At 55.8% G+C, this 15,284-nt stretch overlaps 1 protein-coding gene across 1 annotated transcript in view; it reads right to left on the reverse strand.

Moving 5' to 3' along the window:
* Nucleotides 1–12,638, reverse strand: part of SLC28A1 (solute carrier family 28 member 1) — a 17,907-nt gene extending 5,269 nt beyond the window's left edge. The window contains exons 1-15 of the mRNA XM_049783928.1: nt 12,543–12,638; nt 12,398–12,437; nt 12,227–12,297; nt 11,727–11,761; nt 11,528–11,619; nt 10,787–10,970; nt 9,684–9,825; nt 9,153–9,266; nt 8,948–9,025; nt 7,301–7,381; nt 6,870–6,950; nt 5,003–5,128; nt 3,351–3,481; nt 1,931–2,099; nt 1,647–1,844 (exon numbers count right to left, since the gene is read on the reverse strand). Coding sequence (XP_049639885.1) covers nt 1,647–1,844; nt 1,931–2,099; nt 3,351–3,481; nt 5,003–5,128; nt 6,870–6,950; nt 7,301–7,381; nt 8,948–9,025; nt 9,153–9,266; nt 9,684–9,825; nt 10,787–10,970; nt 11,528–11,619; nt 11,727–11,761; nt 12,227–12,297; nt 12,398–12,437; nt 12,543–12,638 — 1,638 coding nt within the window. The remainder of the gene's footprint in view (nt 1–1,646; nt 1,845–1,930; nt 2,100–3,350; nt 3,482–5,002; nt 5,129–6,869; nt 6,951–7,300; nt 7,382–8,947; nt 9,026–9,152; nt 9,267–9,683; nt 9,826–10,786; nt 10,971–11,527; nt 11,620–11,726; nt 11,762–12,226; nt 12,298–12,397; nt 12,438–12,542) is intronic.
* Nucleotides 12,639–15,284: the final 2,646 nt, after the last annotated feature.

Genomic DNA, 15,284 nt, shown 5'->3' on the forward strand with positions numbered 1-15,284 from the left:
CATGGCAATGACAAAGCAGAGGCAGAGGGTGTGACAGGGTCTGTGACAGGGTCTGTAAGAGGGCCTGTGAGGGGTTCTATGACAGTGATAGCTAACCTTTTTGAGCCCGACCGCCCAAACTGCCGTACAAAACCAAAGAATTTTCTCAGAGTGCCAGCACATCAATTAAACCTTAATAACGGGGGCCGGAGAGATAGCATGGAGGTAAAGCGTTTGCCTTTCATGCAGGAGGTCATCGGTTCGAATCCCGGCGTCCCATATGGTCCCCCGTGCCTGCCAGGAGCAATTTCTGAGCCTGGAGCCAGGAATAACCCCTGAGCACTGCCTGGTGTGACCCAAAAACCAAAAAAAAAAAAACCTTAATAACAAGATTTTGATATCACATTTGCCTCCCGCCTTGATGCATATCTTCTTTTTTTTTTTTTTTTTTTTTTTTTTGGTTTTTGGGCCACACCCGGTGATGCTCAAGGGTTACACCTGGCTATCTGCTCAGAAATAGCTCCTGGCAGGCACGGGGGACCATATGGGACACCAGGATTCGAACCAACCACCTTTGGTCCTGGATCAGCTGCTTGCAAGGCAAACACCGCTGTGCTATCTCTCCGGGCCCGATGCATATCTTAATTGCGGACCTTCCCACATGCCAGCTGCAAGACCTTTGCGTGCCACCACTGGCACATGTGCCATAAGTTCGCCATCGCAGGTCTATAACAAGGTATGTGACAGGGTCTGTGAGAGGGTCTATGACAAAGTGTGTAACAGGATGTGTGATAGGTTCTGTGACAAGGTTCTGACAGGGTGTGTGACAAGGAGTGTAAGAAGATCTGTGGCCAGGTCTGTGACAGGGTGTGTGAGAGGGTCTGTGACAGGGTCTGTGATGGGGTTTTGTTTTGTTTTTTATTTTTGGGTCACACCCGGCAGCACTCAGGGGTTACCCTGGCTCTATAGACGCTCAGAAATCACTCCTGGCAGGCTTGGGGGACCATATGGGATGCCAGGATTTGAACCTTCTGCATGCAAGGCAAATGCCCTGTCTCCATCTTTCTGGCCCCTGTGATGGGGTTTTGTGAGAGGGTCTATGAGAGGATTGTAAAGGGGTCTGTGACAAGGTACAGGGTCTGTAACAGGGTTTGTGACAGGGCATGTGAATGGGTCTGTGAGAGGGTCCAGGACCTCTACAGAAACTGATCATGCCTGGGATGAATTCGCATAAGCTCCAAACTATCTTAGGCCACCTGGGCTGGTGCCAAGAAAGGCTCTTTTGTCTGTGTGTGTGTCTCTGCTCTGAATTCTGAGGGCCTGAGCAATCGCCCAGTGGGGAGGGCATTTGACTTGCAGGCATACAACCTGGGTTCAATCCCCCACATCCAGGTGCCCTGCTAAGAGTGATCTCTGAGCACGGAATCAGGAGACAGCCCTGGGCACCAAAATAAAAACGAAACAGGAAAAAGGACATTCCTAGACTGGCCACCAGGCACAGCCCAGCTGTCGATGCGAGGGTACCTGTCCCCTACCTCCTGGCGACACACACACTTGTTCAGGGATGGTGCCAGGTGACATCAACCCAGGTTCTGGGGAGCCAGAGGAAGAGGAGAGGATAGGAAACAGGGGGACAAGGCTCCTAGAGGGCAGAGAAGGGAGCTCACCGAGATCCACTGCTTCCTGCCGTCGATCCATTCCTCCAGCCCAGCCAGGCGGCGGCCCTTGTACTCAGAGAGAGCCTGGTAGGCCACGAATTCATTCAAAAACAGCTTCATACCCAGTAGCTCTGCCACCACCGCACAATCTTCCCAGGCCACACCAACTAGGAAAGCCACAGGCCTCAGGATGTAGGAGCAGAGGAGCTGGGGACACAGGGGTGACAGTGCTGGGCCTGGACCCCGGGGAGGGGGCTCCTCCAACCCCAGCCCAGCCAGCCTCCCCCCTCCACCTGGAAGCTGAGCCCCTCCACGTCCACCATGTCCCCGAGCCAAGCCAGGGCAGCGTTGATGAAGGCCAGCACGGCCAGGAAGGCGATGAGATTGGCTGCGATGTTGGCTACCACCTTCACCGAGATGGCGGCTCCACTGCTCGCGGCTTCCAGAAGGTTCTGAGCGTCCCTGGGGGTAGGAGGGAGAGTCTCTCCTTGTATCCTGCCATGTCCTATGGTCTGGACAGGGCAGCTCTAAACCCTGTTGCTGACTCAGTTTAGAGCTCTACATCCTTTCCTCCCAGGAGGAAAGAGCTGGCCCCACCCTGAGGGAACCCTCATTGCTCTACACCGGGCCCCGAGCCCCCAACTGGCTTGAGCTCAGATGCTGGGAGTGTGAAAAATATTCCAGGCATTGGAGCTCTGGCACCAAAAGAGAATGAGGGGGCCGGAGCCCATAATACAGCGGGGAGGGCTCTGGCCTTGTCCATTGCCAACTGGGTTTGAACCCTGGCATCCCAGAGGGTCCCCTGAGCACTGCCAGGAGTGACCCCTGAGCTACTTAGAGCCAAGCAGGAGTCAACCCTCAGATCCACTGGGCCTGAAAACCAAAAATCAGAAAAAAGAGAATGAGAAGACTTTGTTGGGGAACACACCAGCAGCTCAGGGGTTGTTCCTGGTTTTGTGGTGTTGGGGGTTTGAAGAAGAGTTTAGGCAGGTACCTTTCCTTTTGGGGGGCACCCCCTGTAGGTACCGTCACCTGCCATAAGGCTCTGACCCCCAACAATCACGTTTTTTGTTTGTTTGTTTGTTTGTTTTTGCTTTTTGGGTCACACCCGGTGATGCTCAGGGGTCACTCCTGGCCATGTGCTCAGAAGTTGCTCCTAGTTTTGGGGACCATATGGGACACCGGGGGATCGAACAACAGTCTGTCCTAGGTTAATGCGTGCAAGACAAACGCCCTACCGCTTGTCCACCACTCCAACAATCACTTTCTTATGAATTGTTCCTGTTGGTCAATTATTGGCATGGCCGTGTGGGGGCGCTGTTGGGTTGAGTCTGAGATTCATTTTACACCAGCTGGTGTGTGGTGGACAGGGGAGGGGGTGGCAGAGGGCAGAAGCCCAACAGGAAGTAGTGAAGTCAGGGTTGCACCCTGCACCCCCAAGCACAGCTGGCAAAGGAGGCACCTTTTCCATCTGTCAGGCTCCAGGTCCCAGGAAGCTGCTGAGACATGGTATAGGATGGGGACTGGGGGTGCTACTGGTCACTGATGATCCTCGTGGGATCCCCCCAAAACTTAGGCCCTGCCTTGGTCAGATCTTGAATCAGGACTTCGGGGAAGAGTGAAAACTAGCACCCAGAACTTCCGCCTGCCAATCTGGTGCCAGGGCAGGCTGTGGGGGTCATGCCCACTGAACCCCCATCCCACTGAGCTCACCCATAGCTCAGCTTCACCCCTTCATGGCTTCGGAAGCGAGACTCCTCCACCTCAGGGTACACCAGCTTGGAGAGAGCCAGGGCACAGGGCGCTGCCATGACAGAGGCGGCGATCAAGGAGGTGGGGTCGATCTGCAGGAGAATGAGAAAGGGATGAGGGGACCCCAGGGGTTGGCAGGCTGTGACCTTCCTGCTAAGGGCAACCTGAAGGGTCTCCGACCTCCATCTTCCTCACACCCCATTAGAACTGGAAACTGATGAATCCTGTCACCTCACTTTCCAGACAAACACCAGCACATCAGGGTTAGGCCTTCACATCCTATGGTCCTGGTTCAGGGGTCCCACTGTCCTGACCCGGCTGGTTGAGCCCTGGTACCCCCAGACCAGCCCATACAAGACTGGCAGGAAAGGCTGGCAGAGACCATCTACCCGGCCCTCCCTGCTACTTGTCTCCCTCTAGAGGACGCCTGAGTCACGGCAGCACATGACAACGTCTCTGCACCCCTCAGACCCACCCTGGGGAGGCTCCCAGCAAGGGACAGGGACTGGCTGCACCCCTGAGATTCTCCCTCTCAGAGCTGACCCTCTTGTGGGAAAAACCCTGTGCCTCCCATTGGCTTCTTTCCACAGTGGTTCTAGACAAAAGGGCAAAAGCCACGCTCAGAGCAACTTGGGGGCCTCAGGCTGTGACAGAGACTGTGACTGCCACAGGCATTGAAGTGTCTGGGGGCGTGGGGGAAGGAGCAGTAAAACCACAGTGAGGAAAATTGGCCAGAAAATGCACATAGAAGGGGCCAGAGAGATAGATAGCACAGTGGTAGGGCGTTTGCCTTGCACACGGCTGACCTGGAATGGACCTGGTTTTGATTCCCGGCATCCCATACGGCCCCCCTCAGCCTTCCAGGAGTGATTGCTGAGTGCAGAGCCAGGAGTAACCCCTGAGTATTGTCGAGTGTAGCCCCAAAACAAAACAAAGCAAAAACAACAACAACAACAACAAATTTCTCTCTGGTTGGGGCAATTTTATTTGCTTCTGCCTCTCGGGTGTATTTGTAAAATATCTAGAGTGGGTGACATTGTACCCCAGGGAGGCCACGGGAGACCCCAAAACACTGTATTGGGTACCTGAATACCACCACACAAATCGCCCCCAAAATCAACTTAACAGCTTAATAGATCTAAAGTAGGTTCTCTCCTCCCAGTCATCAATATAGAACTTAATTGAATATATTAATTTCTCCCATAATAAGCAACCCACCACGTTTCAAGAATTTGGTGGCCATGCTGGAGAAGAGCCCAGGTACTAGCAAATAGAAACGGGGTGCAGAGCAATGAAGCAGAAAGGTGGGCACGGTAGAGAAAGGAGGAAGGAATTTAAAAGGGGTCTCAGGAATTAAACCAAGGGGGGTGGCCTGGAGGAAGGATCCAGGAAGAGGAAAGTGATGTCGGCAGAGGTGGCCAGGGGCCAGAGCGGGGCAGGCACAGGTTTCTGTGGATTCAGGTGAGGCTGTTTGAATGAAGGAATGAAGGAAAATGTGTCCCCTGGGCTGGCCTCAGGGTGACCTGGGTCCTCTGCCCTTGCCCAGTTCATGAAAAAAATTACAACAGTGGGCTTGCAGGTCTGTTCCCAGCAAGCAAAGGGGAACCCCTTACCCCAAAGGCGATGTAGGCACCCAGCAGGCTGCCGGCGATGGTGGCGTAGCCGCCCGTCATGACCACATGGATCTCAGACAGCGTCATGTCAGCCAAGTAGGGCCGGATCAGAAGTGGCGCCTCTGTCTGGAATGGAAGGGCAATGCTGGAGGGCCAGTGCACACGTGGGGTGTCCCCTGCCCCAAGAGTAGGGGGCTGACCCACCCTTCCTCTGTCCCCTCCATCCAGGGGCGCAGAGAGGGGATGAGGGAATGTTGGGAATGACCTCAGTTCACAACAACCAAGGTACAAACAGTGGCTTCTGGGGTCTGAATCATAACACATCAGGGAGAGCATTTGCCTTGTATGTGGCTGACCTGAGTTCGATCCCTGGCATCCCATAGGGTCCCCTTGAGCCTGCCAGGAGTGATTACTGAGTGCAGAGCCAGGAGTAAGCCCTGAACGCTGCTGGGTTTGCCCCCCCCCAAAAAAAAAAAGAAAACAAAAAATAAAACAAACTAAACAAAACAAAATAAAAACACAAACAGGAGCTTCTGCCAGCCATGGGATGCCTGGAAATACATGTCAGGCTTTGCTCACTGCTTCTGGGCAGCTCTGAGGGACAGTCCTGGAGGCAAGAAGGCGACACTGGGGCTGAGACATGGGGGAGTAAAGCGGGGAGTGACCCAGCGTCCCAGGAGGAGTCCAGGAGGAGTGACCAGCAAAGGTCCTGGGGCATTCATCTTAGCCAGTCTGAGTCCCCACCGCACAATGAGGGGTCTTGAGGGTGGACCCATGGAGAGGACCGAAAACAGGGCAGGAGATGATGTCAGGTCCCGAGTGTGAGGTTCTGATGACTCTTGCTTCTAAGCACTTGATCAAGCCCTGCCTGAACTCCCGCCTCCTCATACTTGCACCCCCAGGAGGAAGCCAGCTGAGCCTCACTAACAGGACATGAGTCTTGAAGGGTATTTCCCAAAACTTGGGCAGGGCTGCATGAGGGTGCTGGGATGACGGAGGGGAGCTCTGACTTCCTTTGAGCACAGTTGAAGGTATTTCTCTCTGTTGGCCAAAAAAGGTTGGTTTCCTTGCTGAGCAAGTTTTCTGTTTGCTTGATTTTGTACCTTTGGGTAATTGGGGTGGGGTGGGGAGAGATACCTAGAAGTGCTCAGGGCTTACTCCTGGCTCTGCACTCAGGAATCACTCCTGGTGTGGCTCTAGAAACTCTATGGAATGCCGGGCATCAAACCTGGGTCAGCCATGCAAAAAGGCCCCCCTGCTGGGGCCGGCGAGGTGGCGCTAGAGGTAAGGTGTCTGCCTTACAAGCGCTAGCCAAGGAAGGACCGCGGTTAGAACCCCCGACGTCCCATATGGTCCCCCCCAAGCCAGGGGCATTTTTCTGAGCACTTAGCCAGGAGTAATCCCTGAGCATCAAACGGGTGTGGCCCGAAAAAAAAAAAGCCTCCCTGCTGTGCTATCGCTCTGGCCCCACCAAGTGACTTATTTTTTTTCTTTCTTGAAACAGACCCAGGGGCCAGAGTAATAGCATAGTGCTAGGGTGTTTGCCTTGAATGCAGCCGAACCAAGACAGACCCAGGGTCAATCCCCAGCATCCCATATGGTCCCCTGTGCCTGCCAGGAGTGATTTCTGAGCGCAGAGCCAGGAGTGACCCCTGAGCATGGCTGGGTGTGGCCCTAAAACCAAAAAGAAAAAGAAACAGACCCACAGACTGAATTGGACGGGATAGTGAAGCCTAATGGTGAGCTCTGGGGATGAAGGACAGAGGGGTGCATGGCCTCGCCCAGCAGATCTGCCCAACAGATCTTCCCTGGGACAGCAGCAGCCTGGTGACCCTAAAACAGTCTAGGCTGGGGTGACAGCACCCACCTGGCTCACGAAAATGTTCCCAGCCACACTCAGAGTCTCGGTGGCCGTGGTCCCCATGGTGACCTGCATCACCCACGCAATCTGCAAAGAAGGAATAAAAAGGGCAGCACCCAGCGCCAGGAGATGGGCGCGAGCACCCCGCAGGTCTCCCTGGCCCACCCTCCCTCCCCACCAGACCCCCCCTTTCAGCAACCTCAATCCCCAGAGTCTCCCCTGCTCCTGACTCTCCGTGGCATGTGGCCGCCCCTGGGCAGGGCCCAGAGAGCAGCTTCTACTCCAACATGCACCCCCATTTTGAGCTCAGATGACCCCAAGCTTAGGTGAGTCAAAGGTTGTGGCTTCGTGGGAAAGGCCAGGCGGGGTTGCTGGAGAGGGAGGTTCTGGAGGAGTTGGGGCAGGGTTTGGGGGACTGGTCCCCCCCGCTGGAGCACCTTCAAGATCACCCACTGCATGAGCCCCACGTAGTAGAGCACCGACATGACGCAGCTGAAGAAGACAATGATGGGCAGCACCTGGAAGCGGGGCAAAGGGGCAGCTGAGGGCACCCCTGGGGCCAGGGAGAAACCCAATTGCTCCCCACAAGGCTCCTGCGTCCTCTGCGGTCTGTCTCCTGCAAAGACTGAGCTTCCCTCTGAGTCCCGACTACATCCCAAATGGGGTGCAGAGCTGGGAGGGCCTCAGGGTTCCACACGCTGCTGGAGTCCACCCGTGCAAGCTCCATCTCAGTCCTACCCGGCCTTTTCCATCCTGCTCTTGGGCACAGCTAAATCTATGGCTCCCCATTTACTGGGGTTCCTCTCCCACCCACAGTCGAGAGTAGGGTTCAGGAAATGTTTCATCAGGCACCCCACGAGCCTCGTTGCTCTCCCTCCCAAACCCCCACACCCGGGTCTCCCCTCCCAGGGTGAGGGTGCCCAGTTCGAGAGAGTGACCTCCTAAATGTGTGTCTGGGCGGGACGCAGCTCCAGCTCTTGGGTGTGGAAAGACCCAGAAAGACCTCAGGAGGGTGAATGCAGGGTGAATGCATCGCTCACTCAGCTACACAGATTTGGGGGGACCTCGAGGGGGCCCTTCACAGCTGCGCCCCAACTCCCCCTTTCTGGATTTTATGCATATTTGCTCTGTTGGCTTTGGCGAAAGAGGGTGGACAGGAGAGGGGAGAGGCTGCCCCAGGGGAGAGTTGAACCCCCTTCTCTGCCTCCTGCCTGAGCTGTCCATCTGGAAAGCAGAGACTGTTCCAGAAGGCAGGGGGGCAGCCAGACCCAGGAAGGACGCACAGCTTCCGGAGGTGGCCCGCTGCATGGAAAGTTTCTAGAACAGAGATGAGTGCCAAGGTGCCATGAGTCATGGAGATGTGGCGGAGGGCGGTGGCTGTGTCAGCTGAGCTGCTCTGGGCCAGTTTGGGGAGAAGGGGGGTGAAGTGGGGAGGATAGAAACGGGGCTTCCTACAGAGCTAGGCTCTCTGGAAATGGGGATCAGTCTGGGGCAGAGACTTGTAAAAGGCTTTGAGCGTAAGCATGGAGGAAACTTGCCTCAGCTGGGACCCTGTTCACAGAATGCCCGGCAAAGATAGAAAGAAAGTTCTGGAAAATTCTGGAAGTTTCCATCCAGCTCAGGACCACTTCATGAGGCAGGGATGTGGGATTAAGGTTGTGATGTGTGAATCAGCCTGAGCTTTTCTGTTTTTGTTTTGGGGGGGGGGGCTATACCCAGTGATCAGTTGTTATAGGGATTACTCCTGGCTCTGAGCTCAAAAATCACTCCTGGCTTGGGGGACCATATGGGACACCAGGAGATAGAACTGCAGTTTGTCCTAGGTTAGTGCGTGCAAGGCAGATGCCCTACCACTTGCGCCACCCCTCCGGCCCCAACCTGAGCTTTTCTTATTCTAAGGGCATCCTAGAGCAGGCAGGGGAATAGGGCACAGGGTTTGGGGAAGGTCATGAGGTCCCTTTCCTGCCTCTCTTCTCCCTCCCATTCCTCAGCATGTCTGGTCATAATTGTCCACGAGCTGGGATGGGCACATTTTGGCTCCAGCCCCTCCCTCCACTGTCCAGCAAGGCCGAGATTGGACGCACCTGAAAGGCGAAGACATCCTTGACCAAAGCTTCCCCGAACACAAAGCTCGACCCGGCCTCTGTGTAGCTCAGGAAGACCTGCCCGAGAGAAACACCGACTCTGTCACCCAGCAGAGCCGCAGGCAGGACACGGGGCACTGGGCCAGGCCACTGGCAGCCCCTCCAGCCCCCCTCCCTGGGCTCCTCCGGGGATCCCCAGCCCCACCTGGATCTGGTCTCCCAGCCACTGAAAGGCGACGAACCCCGGCTCAGTTCTGATGACGAAAAGCCCCAGGGCAAACTGCAGGCCCAGACCCCAGCACACGGCCCGCCAGGACACCTGCCGAAGTCACCCCGTCATCTTGAGGGGCCGGGGATTCGCAGGGTCCCCAGGAGCAAGGTCAATCTGCAGGCTGGCAAAAGGCCTCGCACTAGGTGTGCAAAGATGCCACCATGTTGGGTTCTGGGTTGGTTTTTTTTTGGGGGGGGGCTTAGGCCACACCCAGTGGCTCTCAGGGGTCACTCCTGGCTCTGTGCTCAGAAATCACTCCTGACATTCTTGGGGACCATATGGGATGCCGGGTATCAAACCCAGGTCAGCAGTGTGCAAGGCAAATGCACTACCGCAGTGCTTTCTCTGGGTCTCCTGCCACCAAGTCAGGAAGGCCTGACCCGCTGTGTCCTGCAGCCCCACTTCAGCCTCACCCACAGGCCCCAGAATTAGGGGCATCCTTAGAATGGGGGAGCCATGACTCACGGCCCGATGGTGCTTGGAGCAGGCGAAGAGGAAACCGAGGAAGACACAGATGCCACCGAAAGAAACCAGCTGCTCAGGCCGCTGGGCCGTGTCCAGCGCGAGCCACAAGACCAGGCCCAGAAAGGCAGCCAAGGCCAGAGCCCTACAGGGGAGAGACGGGCTGAGTGCTCAGCCCCCCTAATCCCTGCGAATCAGGGCCCAGACAGAGCCTCCAAGGAAGAAACGGACAGGACCTACCCCGCTGCCCCTCCCCAATTCCAGAGGCAGTGACTCCCTCCTGGAACTGAGCCCAGATATTCCCCAACCCCAACCCTGGTGGCCAAGAATTCACAGAGACGCAGCCTCAAGGCTCAGAGATGCCAGAGCACCAGGAGAAGAGGCTCGAAGGAACCCTTCAAAAGCAGGGTCCCCTCAAATCCGGACCCCATAAGGGTCTCCCTCCAGCCAGGGAAAACTGGGCTGAGCACAGAGTGGACCGAGTCCAGAGTCGAGTCGGACCCATGCCCAGGTTGTCCCCGTCCATCCCTGGTCCACGCTGCCTGCAGTTTCTCTCACCTGAGCTCACCCCTTCACCCTCAAACGTGCCTGCAGGTCCTCACCCCTGCCCACATGAGCTGCCATTCCTGTCAACCTAACGGATGTTTCTAGTTCGAGCCTGGACACAGGGTGAGGATTTTAGGGTTCTGACTCCTTCCTCCCTCTTCGGCGATCTGCATTTTCCCATCTACTGAGGCACCACCCCTGAAATGTAGGGATCCAGGCCTGTTATCCATGGACCCAGCAGGCTCCACACGAGTCCCCTAGGGCTAAGAGAAACTACATATGCCTCCAGCAAGACCCTGAAGCATGTGGCCCTCACGGCTCGGGAGGCCTGGGAATGTGCATTGCTGGGCACGCCCTGAAGCATCTTCCTCTCAGCTGACATGAGGGCTCAGAGACATGCCAGAAATGGGCAACAAGGTGCCAGTATGGCCTGGAGCTTCTGTCTGTGCCCTGAGACTCAGAGATGAGACAGCCCTGGCAGGTGCCAAGCCACCCGCATGGCCTGTGTGGCTGTCATCAGTGCTGACCCGGCCCAGGCCTGGCCTGCCTGACCCACTCACCTCCGAGACCAGAGGCGTAGTCGGGGGGATCCCAGGGACCAGGGGTGGCTCCTCAGTTTCGCTCCCAGCAGCCTCTTGAGCAGGCTGTGGGCCAGGAAGAATAGGACCACACAGGTAAGCACCAGGAGTGCCAGGGCCCGCTGCAAGTTCAGGAGGCAGGCCACCAGCAGGAAGGCGGCATAGGCTGGGTGGGGGCACAGAGGGGGTTCAGCCCTGGAAAGTGAGGAGACTCAGAGAGGGGCAGCCCTAGGCAGGTGATGGAATGACAGATGAGCCCTAAGTATACTGGGGTCAGGCAGAACCAAGGTCAATCCTGGGGAGCCCATCATGCCCAGCTCTGGGGAGCCCCTCATACTGGCTGCCATCTAGGCAGAGCCCCAACCCTCAAACCTCTGCCCCTGAGGACCCCTAAACTTGTCTCCACACAAACCTCCTCCCCATGGCCTACCTGAGGTGACCTGAAATTGCAACCACTAGGTCCTATTATCAGCTCCCTGCTCACACCCTGAGCTTTCACCTTTGCCCTGGGGTTCTGCCACACGGGGTCCCTTCCTTATTGTCCTGCCCCTCCCTGGCGACTCAGCCTGTCAGACCCAAATGCCACTTCCTTCAAATGCCCTGCTGGGTCACTTCTAGGGCTCTCAGCAGGTTGGCTACACTGAGGAAATAGGGGCGAACATCAGGGATAAGATCTGAGAGGGTCAAGCTGGAAAAATGGGGGTGGGTATGCAGAAGGCTCACCCGAGCAAAGCAGGCCTCTACAGATCCAACCCCACAGCTTTGCATGCTCCCGGAAGAAATGCAAGGCCCTTGTCGCGGGGTGCAGGCTCCTCCTGGGGATGGCGAGGGAATGATTGGGTTGGCCCCAATCCATCCTCGTCCCCACCTTCCCGCCCTGTCCAGATCTCTGTGCCCACTGAGGCCAGGCTGGGCAGGGAGCCAGGACCCAGGCTTAGGATGGGCTGCATAAGCACTCTGGGATCAGAGAACAGCCAACTGGCCCTACCCATCAAGGTGGGGAGACGCCAGTTCTGCACCCTCCTGAAGTAGTTCTTGTTTTGTGTTGGGCCACACCTGGCAGTGCTCAAGGATTACTCCTGTCTCTGGCTCAGAAATCACTCTGACAGGCTCTGGTACCATATGGGATGCCGGGGATCAAACCCGGGTTGGCCACGTGCAAGGCAAATGCCCTACCTGCTGTGCTCTGGATCTGGTTATATGTTTCTAAGTCCTCCTGGGGACCCACAACTCCTCCCACCCCTGCATTCTATCTCCTAGACTCAGGCAGTGAAGATGCCAGCAGGCTTGAGCCTGAGGCTCCTCAAAGGAAACCCTGGAGGTAGAAGGCAAGTGGGGGGGCCCTGCAGCTCAGCCAGCGCATTCAGAATAGAAGTGGGGTCTCCCATGGGGTTAGAAGCTCTCACTGACCCCCAAACTTACCGTCCTGCTGGACGCTCCAGGGGCGTGCCAGTACAGGTGCTCCCCCTCTCGGTGGGCCCCCAGCCCTCCTCCTGTGGGGACACCCATCAAAGGCCTGAAGTTGCATCCATACCCCTGCATGTGCTACCTGGGTGAGCACTTCTTGGGGCATGGACCCCCTGAGCCCACAACCTGCTGCTTCCAGAGGCCGGTGGGGAGGGGACAGACAGGGCTGCAGGGGTAGGGGGTGACCAGAGACCAGAGATGGTTCCTAGACAGCAGCGGGCAGGGGCCAGGCCCTTCCTTGGAGCCAGGAGGCAAGGGACAGGGAACAGACCAGAGTCTCCAGGGACACGGGCACTGGGTTCTCGATGCCGCCGGCCACGGTGCTGAGCGAGAAAGACTCTGGGATTTGGGCCGGGTGGTCCTCCATGGTGAGCTCTGAGGCTAGAAGACAGAGGCAGAGAGGAGACAGGGGTTCTCTCTCTCTCTCTCTCTCTCTCTCTCTCTCTCTCTCTCTCTCTCTCTCTCTCTCTCTCTCTCTCTCTCTCCCCATTTTTGAGGGGACTAGGGGTTTGGGTCATATCTAGCAGCACTCAGGGGTTACTCCTGGCTCTGCTTTCAGAAATCACTCCTGGCAGGCTCAGGAACCTTATGGGATGCCGGGGTTAGAACCACCGTTCGTCCTAGATCAGCTGCGCGCAAGGCAAATGCCCTACTACTATGCTGTCTCTTCGGCCCCTCTCTCTTTCTTTTCTTTTTCTTTTTCTTTTTTCTTTTTCTTTTTTCTTTTTTTTTTTTTTTTTTTTGGTTTTTGGTTTTTGGGTCACACCCGGCAGCACTCAGGGATTACTCCTGGCTCTATGCTCAGAAATCACTCCTGGCAGGTTCGGGGGACCTTATGGGATGCTGGGATTTGAACCACCATCCTTCTGCATGTAAGGCAAACACCTTACCTCCATGCTATCTCTCCGGCCCCATTTCTTTTCTTTCCTTCCTTCTTCCCTCTCATTCTTTCTTTCCTTCATTCCTTCCTTTCCTTTTCTTTCCTTCTTTTCCTTCTTTCTTTTTTCTTTCTCTCATTCCTTCTTTCATTCCTTCCTTTTTTCTTTCTTCTTTCCTTTTATCTTTTGTTTGTTGTTTTTGAACCACACCCTGTGGTGCTCAGAGGTTACTCCTGGCTCTGCTCTCAGAAATTGCTCCTGGCAGACTTGGGGGACCATATGGGATGCTGGGAATCAAACCCAGGTATGTCCCAGGTCGGCCATGTACAAGGTAAATGCCCTACTTCTGTGCTAGTACCCCTTCTTTTTCTTTCTTTTCTTTTTGGGTCACACCCGGCAGCGCTCAGGGGTTACTCCTGGCTCTATGCTCAGAAATCTCTCCTGGCAGGCTCGGGGGACCATATGGGATGCCGGGATTCGAACCACTGACCTTATGCATGCAAGGCAAATGCTTTACCTCCATGCTATCTCTTGGCCCCCTTCATTTTCTTTCCTTCTTTCTCCTTCCTTCCTTTCTCTCTCTTTCCTTTCTCTTCCCCTCCTACAGAGACCCCACCTTTCCAGCACCCCACAATGCCTGGGGCCAGGGCCAGGTCCCCCCATGACAGAGGAAGCTTTGTTTCCTGCTCTCTCTGCCTGGCCCAAGAGGCTTCTACATCTGCAGTGTCCTCGGGACCAGGTGGAAAAGGGGTGAAGCCTGCCTGGCACTGCCTCAGGACAGGGGCTTAAAACACCTGTGAATTCTGATCCCCGCATTTTTGGGGAGGGGCCTGGCTCTCCTCGAGCTGTGCAATGGGCTAAAAGCAGCATCACTAACTCGCAGTGGAGTTATATTTAGCCTGAGTGTCATCCCCGCCCTAGATCCAGCCCAACCTGAAAGCCGCCCTTCCCTCCCACTTTTCCATCACATGGGCCACTGTCCTGCTGTTGCTGTGGTTCCATCCTTCAGCCAGTCAGTCCTCAACTGTAAATAAAATGACTAAGATCCACGTTGCTCCCCCTTCTCTTCCCTCTTTTCCTCCCCTCTGAGGAGGGAGAGGACTCTGAGTGCTCCATCTAAGTCCCAGCCTGGTGGGTTGCTATGAAAAGGCACAAGGAGAGTCTGGAGGTGTCAAAGAGGCTTCTGGGGGTCAGAGAAATAGATACCAAAGCTGTAAGGCATTGGCCCTGCATGCGACCAACCCAGGACAGACCTGGGTTCGGTTCCCGGCATCCCATATGGGCCCCGAGCCTGCCAGGAGCAATTTCTGAGTGCAGAGCCAGAAGTAACCCCCAAGCGCTGCCAGGTGTGTCAAAAAAAAAAAGTGGGGGGCCGGGCGGTGGCGCTGGAGGTAAGGTGCCTGCCTTGCCTGCGCTAGCCTAGGACGGACCGCGGTTCGATCCCCCGGCGTCCCATATGGTCCCCCAAGAAGCCAGGAGCAACTTCTGAGCACATAGCCAGGAGTAACCCCTGAGCGTCACAGGGTGTGGCCCAAAAACCAAAAAAAAAAAAAAAGTGGGGGGCTCCTTGGTCATTTTGAACAAAGGGACCTGGGAAACGGGCAAAGTGATGAGTGAGATTAAATTTCCCGGTTCCCGGGGCCGGGCGGTGGCGCGGGAGGTAAGGTGCCTGCCTTGCCTGCGCTAACCTAGGACGGACCGCGGTTCGATCCCCCGGTGCCCCATATGGTCCCCCAAGAAGCCAGGAGCAACTTCTGAGCACATAGCCAGGAGTAACCCCTGAGCGTCACAGGGTGTGGCCCAAAAACCAAAAAAAAAAAAAAAAAAATTTCCCGGTTCCCTCAAAGGCAGGGAAAGTCCCTGAGGAGAGAAGAGTAGGCTCAGGTTGACAGGGCCAGTTTCTGGGGTAGGGAAGCATCACTCGAGGCCCCTTTACTTGTGGGTCGCCCAGAATCTGGCTTTTCCATTGGGTCAAACCCGAGTACCCTGTTCAGAACCCTGAGCCACAGATATCTAGGCTGGGCATTTTCTCCTACAAACCTGTCCTTTGCTTTGGCTTTGTTTTGATTTCTCTCAATCCTACCCTTTTTATTTTATTATTTGTTTATGCGATAGCCACACCCAGCAGTGCTCAG

Source organism: Suncus etruscus, chromosome 11 (assembly GCF_024139225.1).
Source record: "Suncus etruscus isolate mSunEtr1 chromosome 11, mSunEtr1.pri.cur, whole genome shotgun sequence".
NCBI lineage: Eukaryota > Metazoa > Chordata > Mammalia > Eulipotyphla > Soricidae > Suncus > Suncus etruscus.